The sequence below is a fragment of the Galeopterus variegatus genome, unplaced genomic scaffold, assembly GCF_000696425.1.
Source record: "Galeopterus variegatus unplaced genomic scaffold, G_variegatus-3.0.2 Scaffold2717, whole genome shotgun sequence".
NCBI lineage: Eukaryota > Metazoa > Chordata > Mammalia > Dermoptera > Cynocephalidae > Galeopterus > Galeopterus variegatus.
Window position 1 is genome coordinate 268367 of NW_007728828.1, and position 13261 is coordinate 281627.

The 13261-nt window shown below is 39.4% G+C and overlaps 1 protein-coding gene across 2 annotated transcripts in view; it reads left to right on the plus strand.

Annotated features, from left to right (window-relative positions):
* The window catches only part of ZNF322 (zinc finger protein 322), a 24359-nt gene extending 11957 nt beyond the window's left edge, over positions 1 to 12402 (plus strand). Inside the window, exons 3-4 of one of the 2 annotated variants that reach the window (XM_008582756.1) lie at positions 4710 to 4781; positions 10430 to 12402. In XM_008582756.1, the coding sequence (XP_008580978.1) occupies positions 10601 to 11809 (1209 nt within the window). In that variant the 5' untranslated portion in view covers positions 4710 to 4781; positions 10430 to 10600 and the 3' untranslated portion in view covers positions 11810 to 12402. The remainder of the gene's footprint in view (positions 1 to 4709; positions 4782 to 10429) is intronic. The other variant, XM_008582755.1, reaches the window with a different exon arrangement.
* The last annotated feature ends 859 nt before the right edge of the window (positions 12403 to 13261 follow it).

Sequence of the window (13261 nt, forward strand, 5' to 3'; positions counted from 1 at the left end):
TATGTGGAATTGTGAAAAAGTAAGTATGCCGAGGATTATATACAGGAATGGAGCGGGAACCGGTCTGTTTGTGGGGTCCGAACCCTCGGGCGGGAGCGCCGCCGCGCTTCCCAAGCGGCGCACTATCCAGTGCGCCACCGGGTCAGCCCGTTGTATGCTAAATTTCTATATGCACTTGTATTTGTTTCTGGACTTTCTATTCTAGTCTGCTTATCTTTTAATCTATTCATGTATCAGAACCAAGTTGTTTTAATATTAGAGGCTTTATAGTTTATTTTAATGTCTCAGAGATAAACACTGAAGTCTTTTTTTTTCCCATTGCCTCCTGATATTCTTGCATGTTGGTTTGTCCATGTGAACTTGAGTTAATATTTGTGTAGCTAAGGCATTAGTGATTTTTCTAAAGGGCCAGAAAGTATATGTTTTAGGCCTTGGAGGCCATATAGTCTCTGTTACAATTACTCAGCTCTGCCTTGTAGTGTGAAAGCAGCCATAAACAGGACCTTAATGAGTGAGTGTGACCTTGTTTCAGTAAAACTATAAAAAACAGGCAGCAGGCCAGAATTGGCCTGTGGGCCATAGTTTGCCAACCCTTAGTCTACTTCCATAAAGAAGCTTGTTATTTTTATTGCGATTGTATTAGATTTATAAATCTTATGAGGAACTGACATCTTTATGAAATTGTATTGTTCTATCCAAGAATAAAGGGTGTCTTTCATTTTTATTTCATTACATTTTTGGGTCTTTCAGGAGTGTGAAAGTTTTCCTCTTTTTATTTTACATAGTTATTGTTTAATTATTTCTGTAATGGATTGAATTAATTTCCCCCTAAACTGAAGCTTGAATTGTGTCCCCAAGTTTCATGTATTAGAAACTTAGCCCCCACTGGGACTGTTAAGAGGGTGGGAAATCCTGTTATGATAATTGAAATTGTATTGTTTGAATCAGTTTTAGCATTGGTTTTCTCTACGGTTTTCTAGTTATGCTGTCATATCTCCAAATTGTTTTACTTCTCCTTTTCAATTATTACATCTCCAATTGATTTCTCTTTTCTAATTGCATTTACTAAAACTTTCAGGTCAATATTTAATTAGAGAAGAGATTCTGACTACCCTTGTCTTGATCTAATCTTAGTGAAAATGACTCTAGTGTTTCTCATTATAGGTGCTGGCTTTAGGACTAAGGAACATATATTTTATTATGTTAAAAGGAAATATCCATTAATTCCTACTTTCTCGAGTGTTTTATCAGGAATGGATGTTAATTTGTTTTGATTCTTTCAGCATCTATGGAGATACCTGGTTTTTCTCCATAGACCTGTCAATATGGGGTGTTATATTAGTGGGTTTTCTAATATCAAACCAATTTTGCATTCCTTGAATAAATCCCATTTGATCATGGTTTATTACTTCCTTAATGTGGTGTGGATTTTGTTAGTATTTCTCATATTGATAGTGATATTGGGCCATAATTTTTTTATACTCCTCCTCAGGATTAGTCATCAGTGTTAATTCTTGTTTCACAAAGAATTAGGAATTTTTTTGTCATTTTTCTTTTTTTTTTTTTTTCCTTTTTGTCTTTTTTTACTGACCGGTAACGGGATCGCAACCCTTGGTGTCACGCCCGTACCGGGGATCGGCAACGGGACCGCAACCCTCAGTGTTGCACCCGCACCGCGCTCAGCCAGTGAGCGGGAACCGGTCTCCACATGGGATCCGAACCCTCGGCGGAAGCGCCGCCGCACTCCCAAGCGGCGCACTCTCCAGTGCACCACCGGGCCGGCCCTTTTTGTCATTTTTCAATGCTCTGGGAAACATGAGGCATCGGGTTTATTGGGTCTTTGCAGGTTTGTTACAGTTCCCTTGTGAGACAGTGCTTTTTTGTGGGATAGTTCCTTGATAACTTTTTGTATTTATTCTGTGCAAATTGATGTTTTAAGACCTTCTATCTCTAATGGGGCCAATTTTGATAAATTACGTTTCTTGAGGAAACAATCTGTTTTGTGGGTAATCACATTTCTTTGTGTAGAGATCTGCAGATTGGTATGTGTGTGTGTGTGTTTTCTGTTTCAGTGATTATTTTTCCTTGTCCTTATTTTGTAAATGTGAGTTTGCTCCCTTTTTTTTCTTTCTTTAAGTTAGCTAGTGGTTTATCTGTTTCTTTAAGTTTCTCAAAATAAGTAGGATTTTGATTATAGTTAGGTTTATTGTTTTTCTGTTCTCTGGTTCATTGATTTGCACTTTTATCTTTGTTTTCATTCTTATTATTTCTTTTGATTTATTTTTTTCTTAGCTTTTGATCTAAAATTTTCATTTTAATTCTTTTGATAAAAATGTGTTTTTAGACTGTATTTCTTTGATCACTGCTTTAATTTTCTATAGATTGTAATATGTGGTATTCTCAATTATGAATATTTAGAATTTGTTTTTAAAATTTTTTATTTCCCTTTTCATGGAAGAGTTGTTTAAAACAGCTTATTTTTTCCCTCATTTGAGAAGACTTTTTGTTATTTGATATTTTAATAAATTTCTAATTTTACTGCAGGGTATTTCTTGTTAATATGTCACTGTATGGAAGTTCTGATGCTTTCTTTATGACCTAACATATAACAGATTTTTTGTGTGTGAATTATTCATTCATGCTTGAGAAGAAGGTGTATTCCTTCTTATCAGGGTGTAAGGTTCTATATAAAGCTACAAGGTGTACTTATTAGGTTATTTAGGCCTTCTGCATCATTACTTACTTTTGGTCCATTATGTATGTCTTTTACTGGAAGTGGTTAGGTTTGGTGAGACGGAAAAAAGGGAGACTGAGCCTGGTGCTGTTTCAGCCAAGAAGCTTTATTCCACCAGCGTGGAGAGGAGACTAAGTCAGATCAGTTCCCCTGAACACAGGGAAGCAGGGGTTTTATAAGACTTTGAGGGAGGGTTCTGGTAGAGTTATGGGCAATTTTGAAATCAGTGGTATGTAAGGTAACACAGTCCTTGTGGTCCAATAACATCTGGTTGGTTAGGGCATAGGCTTCTGATTAGTGTCACTGCTATATCTATCATTACTAAGCATTCCTCCCATCCTAGCCTGAATACCTGCTACCACAGCCCACAAGATGTTCCTTTGATGACAACGGTCATGTTTACCCCTTCCCAGGAGAGGAATTTCGCTGACCAGTTCCTGGAGGTGAAAAGAGAAAGGGGAGGGGGAAGAGGGTGGAAAGTTGGTTAACATGGCTGTGCTGATGTTAAGCTGGCCATGAGGCCTAATAGTGGTCTGTTAAGCTCTCCTATTATTAATGTTTTTAATCTATGTTTCTTTGTATCTATTATAGTTTTTGCTTTGTAAATGTGGCTTCTCTAATTTGGTAGTAGATAATCATGACTGTTATAAACTTTATTATAATTTAGAAAGTGTTATTTATCATGTTTAATGCTTTCTGGCTTCAGCTCTACTTCACCTGATAAGAGGATCACAAGCCCTACTTTATTGTTTCTGTTTGCCTGGTGTTCCTTTTCCTATCACTTTATTTTAGCCTTTCTGAATCACTTTGCTTTAGATGTCTCTTGCAATTAGCATATAGTTGCTAAGGTGGAAATCTTTTTTTTTTTTAATAGGTGTGTTAAACTCATTTATATTTATTAATATAGCTGATGTTTGGTCTCAACACTGCCATATTATTTATGTCATAGTTGCATTTTGTTATATTTGTCCTGTTTTTTCTACATGGTATGTTTTCACTGCTCTTTCATGATTTCTTTTAATGCTTGATTTTTATTACAATGGCTACTTTTGTGGGACCAAAAAAAAAAGATAAACTCATTGCTGGCTAGGTGATGTTTTAAGTTCTGGTCTTCTCTAATATACATGCTATTTACTTTTCAGAGTCCTCAAATAGCTGGGCCACGTGTTCTGTCCAGATGTCGTAGTTGCATACAGTGGGAAAACAAGGGTGGTGTGTATTTACTCCATGTTACCTGGAACTAGAACCATGAAACATGTCATCTTAATACTAGCAGCTAGGGGCAAAGTGTCATAGAGAATCTCAGTTGTATGTTGTCCTACATTGTTTGGGTCTGAGAAGCTCTGTTTTTGCTTTTGATCCTCAGTAACAGAAAGTCTCAGTAATCTGAGCATAAGGCATGTCAAAGCTTCTGAAGGAAGAAATCAGTGGTTAAGTCTGGGCTGTCTAGCTGCTTTTTGTGCCATAGTTGACTGCCTCCTGAGTTGTTTTTGACTGAAATATAAATCAACTTAGGCTGTCGTAAATTTTGAATAACCCAAATAGTGAATTGCATGGCTTCTAGGGAAGAAAGGGTGCTGGTAGTAAAGTGGTGATTTTGTTATAGTTCCAAGTGTACTTTGTAGTCCCTATTGTAATTTGGATCAGGGCAGCCTGAGTTCCTGTGGAGAAGATGATGCCTTAGCTTTTTTCAGTGTACCACTGAGAGTTTGTGTTAGGGGCCCTTCAATGTTGTTATAATCCCAAAGGAAGCTATAGATTGTGCAGATGGATTGTAGATTATTGCCTTTTCTGTAAAGAGTCATATAGGATCACCTAGGACTATGGTTATCCCCTACAGGATTGAATTTATGCGATTATATTGGGGGAAAAAAATGGGTGAACTACCCATTTATGTCCTTTGAGTGTAAATGATCTTGTGCCAAATCCTCTCATTTATTGCTTTTTATCCTTTTCTCATACTTGTGCTTTACAGAATGCTATCTTACTTGAGAAACTAAATTCTCAGGACCAGGAAGTGAACATTTTCTTCCATACAGATTTCTTGGTAAGCTACAGTTTCTTCAGTCTTTTGAAATGTATTTTTTCTCTCCCAGACTGAATGGCATCAGAGTAGCTCCCATTGCCTGTGGCATTCAGTCCTTTTTCTTTGCCAGATAAGGAGAGAAGTAGAATTTCAATAAGAATTCATATGTGCACTTAGCACGTGCTTATTAAGCACCAGCTGTGTGCCTGGCACTATATATACTAGGAAAAGAGCATCAAACAAAACAAACATCTTTGCCTTATTTTAGCCATATGTAATAAACTCATAAGTGAATTATATAGTATTTTATAAGGTGATAAGTGCCATAGAGAAAAATAAAACAGAAAAGGGGGCTAGGGAATGCTGGGATGTGTAAGCAATGCCCAACTTTAAAGCGGGTGGTCAAGAAAGGCCTCCCTGAGAAGCATTATTTATAAAAATATTCACCGAAGGAATTAAGAGAAAGCCATGCACACACCTGGAGGGAGAAGGCTGTAGGCAGAAGAAAGGAAGGGCTAAGTTCCTAAGGGGAGTATGTTTATATGAGGAACAGCTAGGAAACTATTGTAGCTGTATTAGAATGTGCAAAGACAAGAAGAAATGTCAGAAAGGCAATGACAGGGACTGGTGGGACAGCTCAAGTGGGGACTCTTGGGTCATTGGGAGGACTGAGTGGGAAAGGAAGCCATTGAAGAGAACAGAAGAACATAATCTGGCTTTTCTTTTAACAGGATCACACTGGCTGCGGGGTTGTGAATTAAAGTGTAGTAAGGACAGTGGTAGATCATTGGGAGGACTGAGTGGGAAAGGAAGCCATTGAAGAGAACAGAAGAACATAATCTGGCTTTTGTTTTAACAGGATCACACTGGCTGCGGGGTTGTGAATTAAAGTGTAGTAAGGACAGTGGTAGAGGGATGGTGTATTAGTTTGCTATGGCTGCCATAACAAAATACAATAGTCTAGGTCAGTTAAACAACCAAAATATATTTTTCATAGTTGTGGAGGCTAGAAGTACAAGATCAAGGTTTCTTCTGAGGTCTGTCCTTGACTTGCAGATAGCCAGCCACCTTCCCACTGTGTCATCTGATGGTCTTTGCTCTGGGTGTGCATCCCTGGTGTCTCTATGTCCTAATCTCTTCTTATAAGGACACCCATCAAACAGTATTAGGGCCCACCCAACAGCCTCATTTTAAATTTATTACCTTTTTAAAGACTCTATCTCCAAATACTGTCACATTCTGAGGTAGTGACCAGTGGGGATTGGGGCAGGTGGGGTGGGGCACACAATTCAGCCCATAACAGATGAGAGCTAGTTAGGAAGTTGTTATAATAATGCAAGTGAGAGATGAGAGTGATTTGGACTAAGGTGGTAGCACCAGAAGTTGGTGAGAAGTGGTTGGATTCTGGATGTGTTTTGAAATGGAGCTGACAAATCTGTTGATGGCTTGATTGTGGGTACAAGAGAAGAGGGCATGATGACTCCAAGGTTTGGGGCTGAGGAAATAAAGGATGAATTTGCCATAAACTGAGATGAGGCAGATGATGGGTGGAGTAGATCTGGAGGTCAGCCTTTTTGTTGACTTCCTTTGACTACAAGGCAAGAGCAGATAGTAGGTACTTAGCTCTGTAAACTGAATTTAGTAAAAGAAAATAAGAGTAGTGTTCTTTGTGATACTTTCGGCTTTGAGGATTGATTGTGACAGTGCTTAGTACATTGTATATTGTTGTTAGTGGTTTTTCTGATAACTGTTTCCTTAGAGGCATGTATAATCAAAGCTGTGTTTTCTATGGATACCTGCCATTGCAGGCAGTCCCTTAGAACTCTGAGACCCACTGCACAAAATCAACAGGGTGAACTCTGTGACTCAGCATCTTGGTAATTACATAGAATAGTCTTCATTCTCCTATATCATGCGAACAGAAACATGCTAATTTTAAAGATACTTTATTGGCTAGCAAGGGTCATTCAAAGGGTCAGGTTTGTGTATTTATTTCCTAGCATACCCATTACCAAATGAGCAAAGAGAAATGGTCTTGAAGTCTAAGGAGTTCTGTGATGTTATGAAAGTCACCTGAAAAATGTAATTTCTAAGACAATTGAGTAGCTCATGGAGATATGATAGAATATTTCAAATGTGGGATTCACAGTCATTGTATTTAACAAAAGTATGTCTGTTTCGTTTAGCATACCTACTTCCTTCTCTCAATGACTATTTGACTTCCCTACTCTTGTTAGCCTTGCAGCACATTTTTCTCCCATTCTCTCCCTCTGTGGTCACAGTGCTACATTTCTTGTGAATCTGTATGTCTTGAATCTGAAGAAACTACACTTACTCCCACCCCATTCAGTTCTTTTTCCTATCCCCTTAAACTAAATTTTAGAACATGTCTGAGTTGGCATTTGAAGCCTTGGTGTATCTTTTTCTATTTATAAGTAACTTTCTTATTACAAGAGCAGTCTCTGTGCCTTTCACAAGGAAAAGCATACAAATTACTGAATGAAAATAAGAAAACTGGTTAGCAAATTGACAAAACAGAAAGTCATCCATCATCTCTACCCAGAGATAACCATGTTAGTATCATGTCTTCTAGATCCTTTTGACTCACTGTTTTCTCTGAGTGCAAGGTGTTCATTTGAGTTCTGCTCCATTACACTTACTAGTATGCTATATTCAATGAGCTTTAATATTGTTTTTATTTACAAGTGCATATGTAGGTACCAGTTCAATATCCAATTTCTTGGAAACTAGACCTTCTTGAGAATGTAATGAACTGTGTATGTACTATCCCCCCAAAAAATGTACATACACCAAACAACATTTAGCAGTCAATTTGAAAGGTTTCATACCTTATCTAGTAGTCCATGGATGCCAAATAAGAACTTCTGTTCTAGGGCCGGCCTGGTGGCGCACTGGATAAGTGCGCCGCTTGGGAAGCGCGGCGGCGCTCCCGCTCGAGGGTTCGGATCCCACATGCAGACCGGTTCCCGCTCACTGGCTGAGCGAGGCGCGGGAGCAACGCCGAGGGTTGCGATCCCATTGCCGGTCCCCGGTCCAGTACGGGGGCAACACTGAGGGTTGCGATCCGTCCAGTACGGGGGCAACACTGAGGGTTGCGATCCGTCCAGTACGGGGGCAACACTGAGGGTTGCGATCCGTCCAGTACGGGGGCAACACTGAGGGTTGCGATCCGTCCAGTACGGGGGCAACACTGAGGGTTGCGATCCGTCCAGTACGGGGGCAACACTGAGGGTTGCGATCCGTTGCCGGACACGGAAAAAGACAAAAGACAAAAAAAAAAAAAAAAAAAGAACTTCTGTTCTAGGTTTGAGCACTTGCTATACTCCAGGCATTGTCCTAGGTGCTGGGGAAACAGCGGTGAATGATACGAACAAAAAAATCCCTTTCCTTTAGTGCCTTACATTCTATGGAGAAAAACAAAACAGGAAAGGAGAGAGGGAGTGTTGTTTGTGTAGGTCAGCTGAGATGGACATGTATTATTTAGAATAGGATGATAGGAAATGGGCCTCACTGAGAATGTGACAGTTGAACAAAGATTTGAATGAATTGAGGGAGGGAGCCTTGAAGATATCTGGAGGAAGAGCACTTCAGCGTATATAAAGATCCTGAAATAGGGGTGGATCTGGCATGTCTGGGCAACAGCAAAGACTCAGGGTGACTGGAGTACAAAGAAACTGAAGAGCAAGGAAATAAGTCAGAGTAGTAAGTAGGAGTCAAATTTCTTAAGGGTGTGTAGGTTTCTAACAGGAATAGTTTTGGTAGAGAGGTGAGGGTGAATGTCTAACTGGTGTTTGTTCCAGAAACCTTGGAAGACAGGAATTGGAGAAAACAGATTGATTTCTTTTGAGGAGTTTTGCTGTAAAGAGGAACAGAGAAATGGGACAGTAGCTCAATGGTGAGGTGGCTGAGAGTTTTCTTGTTGGTTGTGCTTTTGTTTTTTAGAAAAGAGGCAATAGCCAGTTTGCTAATTAGAATGATCTGGTAGAAAGGAATAAAATAAGACAGGAGAAAGAGGGTAGAGTTTCTGGAATGATGTCCTGGTGAAGAAAGGGGGTGGAATTAAGCATACAGATAGAAAGTCTGTACTTGGACTAAGTAGGGACAGTTTGTCATCCATGGTAATAAAGGGAAAGACGGAGTACATGACCACACTTACAAGAGGTTGGTTGATGTGGTGGTGGGAGCATGTGGAAGGGTTTTTTTTGGGGGGGGAGGTGTGTGTGTGTGTGCGCTCGTGCACAAGTGTGCTGTTATTGTTTTATTTGCTTGCTTCCATTTTATTAGTAAACTAGGAAGCAACATCATCAGCTTATACTTCTTAAGTGAAGGATGGGGTACTGAATGTATGAGAAGAGAGAGGGTCAAACATATGAAAGGATCACTGAAGAGAGTAAGTGTGAAGGATATGAAGAATGGCTTCTCCCTTTGTGTCTCTCATGTTTCTTCTTTAGTATATTGTTGGCAGTTGATAAACAAAGTGACTCATTACTCCCTCTGAACTTCTCTCTTGAATCAACCCTACTTTTTTCATTAGCTTTAGCCTACGTTTGTGTATTTCCTGTTGGCCGTGACATCTTTAACTCATCTAGTGGTGTAGCCCTAGAGAAAACAGGTCCAGAGTAGGCATATCTCAAATCTCTCTTCCTCTCTCTCTCTCCTTTTTAATCTCCTGGTCACTTGAAGATGTGGTTGTCTCCCTTATCCAGGAGGAGTGAGAGCATTTGGAGCCTGAGCAGAGAGCCCTTTGCATAATGTTACAAGAATTATATCCTTATAGTCTTCCTGTGTGTAAGGACTTATTTTTTTAAGATGCTCAGTCCTTACATGTTTTTATATGTGTGCATCCCTCTAAGCTTCAGAATGAGAACAACAAAAACATTTTTCCACAGCTTTTCACTATACAAAGTAAAGCTTAGTATAAAAGCTGTGTTCAAAGCCTAGGCTTTTATCTGTGATCATGCAGGATTTTTCTTTTTGAGCAAGGTTTGTGCTTATATATTCATACCAAATCAGAATCTTAATCTTTATCATGATGACAGTGATGATAAGAGCTAACGCAGAATGCTTACCATGTGATTTACAGTAATTATCTTATTATTCAACTCAACCCTGTAAAGTAGTTTCTGTTATTAATCCATTTTAAAGATGAGGAGACGAGGCACAAAATGGTTAAGAAGCTTGCCTAACATCACACAGCTGGGATGATAGAGTCATAGGAACCTTTTTCTCTCTCTGGGCATGAGAATTGTAATGGTCATTAGCCACTTCCTTCCAAACATTTTACAGAAAGGACTGCAGAGATATTCATTCACAGTCCCTTTTGGTTTGATTTCTTCAACAAGAGGCATTCTAATTATTAGACCTGTCTTGACTTCTCAGCTGAAGCAAGGGCAGAAAGAAGAGCACTGGTTTTGAGATCACCCAGGTTCATAAATGAAAGAGTTCTTACTGGTAGTTTCCTATGTGTATTGCTGTTCAGTTTTATATTAGCAAAGAGGAAAACTAAATAACTGAATTCAATCCATGCAGAACCTAGAAGACTTAATGGACTCTGATATAGAATTTTTATCTTTTCTGCAGTGATTTTAATTTTGAGAATTTTTTCTTTGTTATAGAAATATAAATAATATTTCTACTTTGTCTCACAGGATTGGAAAAACCAAGTGTATATGATGCTGGAAACTTGTAGAGGTGAAGTGCTCATGACTGAAAGGCCTGAAACAGATGTATCTTCCAAGTTTGGATCAAGAAAATGACTATGAAGGCAATGATGGGTCAAGAAGGCCGGTGGAAAACTCCCTAGTTGAGAGCGATAGAAAATGTACATTTCAGAAGAGAGATGTAATCAGAGAACTCAAAAAAGGAAAATACAACATGTATGCCCTCAGAAGGGTAAAAAGATTTTTATTCATGTGCATGAGATCCCTCAGTTAGATGATCAGATATACCAGTGCCTTGAACGTGAGCAAAACCTCTGTGAAAACTTAGCTCTTATTATGTGTGAGAGAACCCATACTGGGGAGAAACCTTATAGATGTGATATGTGTGAGAAAACCTTCATCCAAAGCTCAGATCTTATTTCACACCAGAGGATCCACAATTATGAAAAACCTTATAAGTGCAGCAAATGTGAGAAGAGTTTTTGGCACCACTTAGCCCTTTCAGGACACCAGAGAACACATGCAGGTAAAAAATTCTATACATGTGACATTTGTGACAAGAATTTTGGTCAGAGCTCTGACCTGCTTGTCCACCAGCGAAGCCATACAGGCGAGAAACCGTATCTGTGTAGTGAGTGTGATAAATGCTTCAGTCGAAGTACAAACCTCATAAGGCACCGAAGAACTCACACAGGTGAGAAACCCTTTAAGTGTCTGGAGTGTGAAAAAGCCTTTAGTGGTAAATCAGATCTTATTAGCCACCAGAGAACTCATACTGGTGAAAGGCCCTACAAATGTAATAAGTGTGAGAAAAGTTACCGACACCGTTCAGCCTTCATTGTACATAAAAGAGTTCATACAGGAGAGAAGCCCTATAAGTGTGGTGCCTGTGAGAAATGCTTTGGCCAGAAATCAGACCTTATTGTGCACCAGAGAGTCCACACAGGTGAGAAGCCGTATAAATGCTTGGAATGTATGAGAAGTTTTACTCGGAGTGCTAACCTTATTAGGCACCAGGCAACTCATACTCATACTTTTAAATGCCTTGAATATGAGAAAAGTTTCAGCTGTAGCTCAGACCTTATTGTGCATCAGAGAATTCATATGGAAGAGAAACCACATCAGTGGTCTACGTGTGAGAGTGGCTTTCTCCTAGGTATGGACTTTGTTGCCCAGCAGAAAATGAGAACTCAAACAGAGGAGCTACATTATAAATACAGCGTATGTGATAAAAGCTTCCACCAGAGCTCAGCCCTTCTTCAACATCAGACAGTACATATTGGTGAAAAACCATATATTTGTAATGTGGGTGAGAAAGGTCTTGAGCTCAGCCCTCCCCATGCATCGGAAGCCTCACAGATGTCTTGACCAGACAAGAGTTATAATACCATGGAAAAAAAATGTATTTACATGTTAGCGAACTCATTAAGATGAGGAAACTTAGGCAAATCTCGGACTTTCCTTAGAGCTCAGACTTCAGTGGAGACCAGAGAGCCTGCGATTGTAGGAAATGTGAGAAATGTTTTACCCAGAGAGCTACCTAACAAAATTATCACTCACTTCAGTGAGAAACTACAAATACCCTGAGTTTGGGGAAACCTTTAGTCTAAGCTCAAGTTTGATCATTCACAAGAGGATTCATATAGGTGGGAAACCTTAAGATGCAGTGCGTGTGAGAGAGCTTTCTAGCAATGCTCAACCCTCCTCATTTCAAGAGAATTCACACTGGAGAACAAGCATTTTTAAATGCCTTCAGTGTCAACAGTGCTTCTGACAGTATGCACATCTCATTGGACATCAGAAAACCCACCCTGGGGAGAATCCCCAGCAAGTGTGAAAAAAGCTTCTAACAGAACTTTGACTTTCTTACCCATCAGAGAAGTCATACTGGTGAAAAATTGTATATTTGTCTCTAGTGTGGCAAAAGCATTAGTTGGAGAGCCTTACTTGGGTTTGCTCCCCGCCCCCCCCCAAAAAAAAATTAGAGGAAAGACCTTACAGGTGTCTGAATTAGAAAAACTTGTCAGTGATCAGCTTAGTGTGGCAAAAGCATTAGTTGGAGAGCCTTACTTGGGTTTGCTCCCCGCCCCCCCCAAAAAAAATTAGAGGAAAGACCTTACAGGTGTCTGAATTAGAAAAACTTGTCAGTGATCAGCTCTTGTGGTTCATCAGGGAACTCACATAAATGAAAAAACCCATAAATACCATGAGTCTGAAAAACAGCTTTGCTAGAAGCTCCTATCTTATTGGGCCCCAAAGAACCCATTCTACAGAGAAATATGCTCCAGTGAAAGCTCTTCTTACCCAATTGTGGGTGAGAACCTGTGTACATATAATATGTATGAGAAGAATTGTTCTTATAGTTAGTTGACCCATGTGGTAGAGATGACTTTTAATGGAGTCAGTATGGAAATAGTTTTCTAGATACCCACAAGTGTGTTCTGGGAGGAGCTAGGGCAGGTCAGAGTAGCCCTGACGGGTAACTCAGGTAAAGATGCTTTTCTTTTGTCTCAACCACTTAATGATTACTTTCACTTTTTAAAATTCAGAAATCAAATAAAGGAAAGGACTGTTACCTTGTGGTAGGTGTGGCATGTGTTACTGTTGGGGGAAAGGAGTATATTAACTGGCTCTGTTGATTTTTTTACCTTGTCTAGAATGGAACTGGTGTGTTGATAGTAACATGGGAATCTTTCGCTGGCAGTGAAAAGAACTAAGAAGCTAAAGAGAAGTTATCCTAGATCAAAACTCTTTCAATAGTTTCTCCTTTCAGGACCAACCTCATAAATAGGCAGAATACCCAGCTTTTTACGTAGTGTG